This window comes from Alligator sinensis, unplaced genomic scaffold (assembly GCF_000455745.1).
Source record: "Alligator sinensis unplaced genomic scaffold, ASM45574v1 scaffold1277_1, whole genome shotgun sequence".
In the NCBI taxonomy this organism is placed as follows: Eukaryota; Metazoa; Chordata; order Crocodylia; family Alligatoridae; genus Alligator; species Alligator sinensis.
In genome coordinates this window covers 1,129,406-1,131,539 of record NW_005842341.1, presented here as the reverse complement: position 1 = coordinate 1,131,539, position 2,134 = coordinate 1,129,406, and the positions used below count along the sequence as shown (strand labels likewise).

At 52.2% G+C, this 2,134-nt stretch overlaps 1 protein-coding gene across 1 annotated transcript in view; it reads left to right on the top strand.

The window, feature by feature from the left end:
• Positions 1-1,631: 1,631 nt before the first annotated feature.
• PPP2R5A (protein phosphatase 2 regulatory subunit B'alpha) overlaps positions 1,632-2,134 on the top strand; it is a 94,685-nt gene continuing 94,182 nt past the window's right edge. Inside the window, exon 1 of the mRNA XM_006028801.3 lies at positions 1,632-1,721. Within this exon, the coding sequence (XP_006028863.1) occupies positions 1,632-1,721 (90 nt within the window). The remainder of the gene's footprint in view (positions 1,722-2,134) is intronic.

Here is a 2,134-nt window from a genome sequence, read left to right as displayed (position 1 = left end):
GATAATTACTTTGCATGTGTGGCCAGTCTAAATTTATTGTGTGATTCACCACTTAATTGTGTGATAATTTCTTTGCATGTGTGGCCAGTCTTGCTTTGCACATGTGGCCATTCTAAATTTATTGCGGGGTTACTCAGTGAATTGTGTGATAACTGTGTGTGTGGCTGCCTACCTTAATTGCATGACTGACCAGTGAACTGTGTGATACAGGTAATGTATAGCAGGGGCCGAAGCTCCAGAAGCAGCTCCACTACGTCATGTTGTGATGATAAGCGAGAATGGATGAAATACATTTCATTGAAATACAATGGAGAATGTGATGAAAAGCACCTGGTACTGGGCCAGGTGAGTACCACAATGACACATCCAAAAGTCAGTGATTCACCTTTTATTACATAAAATCACAGAACATGAGGGTTGGAAGGGACCTCCAGAGGTCATCTAGTCCAGTGGTTCTCAGCCTTTTTTGTACCAGGACCCATTTGCAAACGTTGATGGCCAGTCCGGACCCAGTGCCCCTCAATCTTGACCAGCTGCAATCCCCAGGCCCCAGCCCCCCAGGGGGTGGGTGTGCGGGGCACAAAGATGTGTGTGGGGTAGGGGGCTGGTGTGTGGGGTAGGGGGTGTGGAGCAAGGCGGTGCCCCAGCAGCCCCTCGCAGGCTGGAACTCTGCCAGCCTGCAAGGGAAAAGCTACTGTTTTCCAAGTTTTTCTCCTTTAAAGATAAATCCATTTTTAAAGTTTGTTCGCAATCCTTTCATATATTCTTGCAACCCACATTTGGGTCATGACCCACAGGTTGAGAAATGCTGATCTAGTCCACCCCCTTGCTCAAAGCAGGACCATCCCCAGTTATCTCATCCCTGCCAATGCTTTGTCTAGCCGGGTCTTAAAAACCGCTAAGGATGGAGAGGCCACCATCTCTCTGGGTAACCTGTTCTGGTGTTTTACTACCCTCCTGGTGAGAAAGTCTTTCCTAATATCTAACCTAAACTTCCTTCAACTTTCCTCACACATAAGGCGTGCATGCGGGTGCAGGGGCACCCTTTGAGATTGGTAGTGAACCCCCTGCAACTGGCTGCTGCCGGCGCCTGTGGGTGGTCAGTGCTTGCCATCCCCAGCCCCTGCCGCTGCCACCACTGCCACCTGCAGGTGGTTGCCGTGCCCCTCCAGCCTCCTGGGGCACACATTGTTCATGACTTTCCTCATATCTAACCTAAGAGATATTTCCTAATATCTAGCCTAAACTTCCACTCAAACTGCCTACACCTTAAGGTTAAAGACGCAGCTTAGTTGTTCACTCAGGGCAGGAGGAACCTCTGCCACCCCAGCTGGAGCTCCTTCACGGCCTGCAATGAAAGGAATAACGGATGTTTTCATTTTAATCCCAAGAACCAAACAGGGGAATGAACACTTCCCCGGTTTCTCATTTTCTGACCCCTCCACCGCACACGCGTGTATGTGTGTGACCCCCCCTCACTGTGTGTGTGTGTGTGAAAGAATTTGAAGCACGTGTGAAGGGCGCTGTTCCTCTTGTGCCCTTTTCAAGTTGAAGCCATCTCTTGATGGTGACTGAAGTTTTGACAGTCAAAAAGGCCCAGAGACACAGCCCTTAGGGACTAGAGTTCTGTCATGGAGGTGACGGATGGCAAAGGAAAGATAAGAGCACCTGAAGTTAAGAAAAAGAAGCGGCAGGATAAAGGCAGGGCTAAAATGAGGAAGGTGAAGTATCTCAAACAAGGAGTGTGATTGTTACAGGCTGTTGATGGCCTCTTTATTCTACTGCAGGAACAAGAAAAGCGCTCAGGCGATTTATCCCACCACGCTCAGCCGCCCCTGGCCCCCAAACTGGGCCAACTGCCAACACCCCCTCCCCGCGACGGGACGCCCCGCCCAACCCGGGCTTTGATCACAACAAACTCCACGTCCCAGCCCCTAGCCGTTTCCCCACTCAGGATTGGCTCCCGCCTGCCCCGCCTCACCGCTCTATCCCGCCAATCCCTCGCGGCTTCTTCCCCACGACGTCCCGCCAACCCCCTCACTTCCCATTGGGCAAGCCCGCTGCCCATCGCTGGCCCCTCCTACCCCCCCGGGGACTGGGTTGTGCTGCTCCGGTTCCCCGCCCCGCCTGCCCT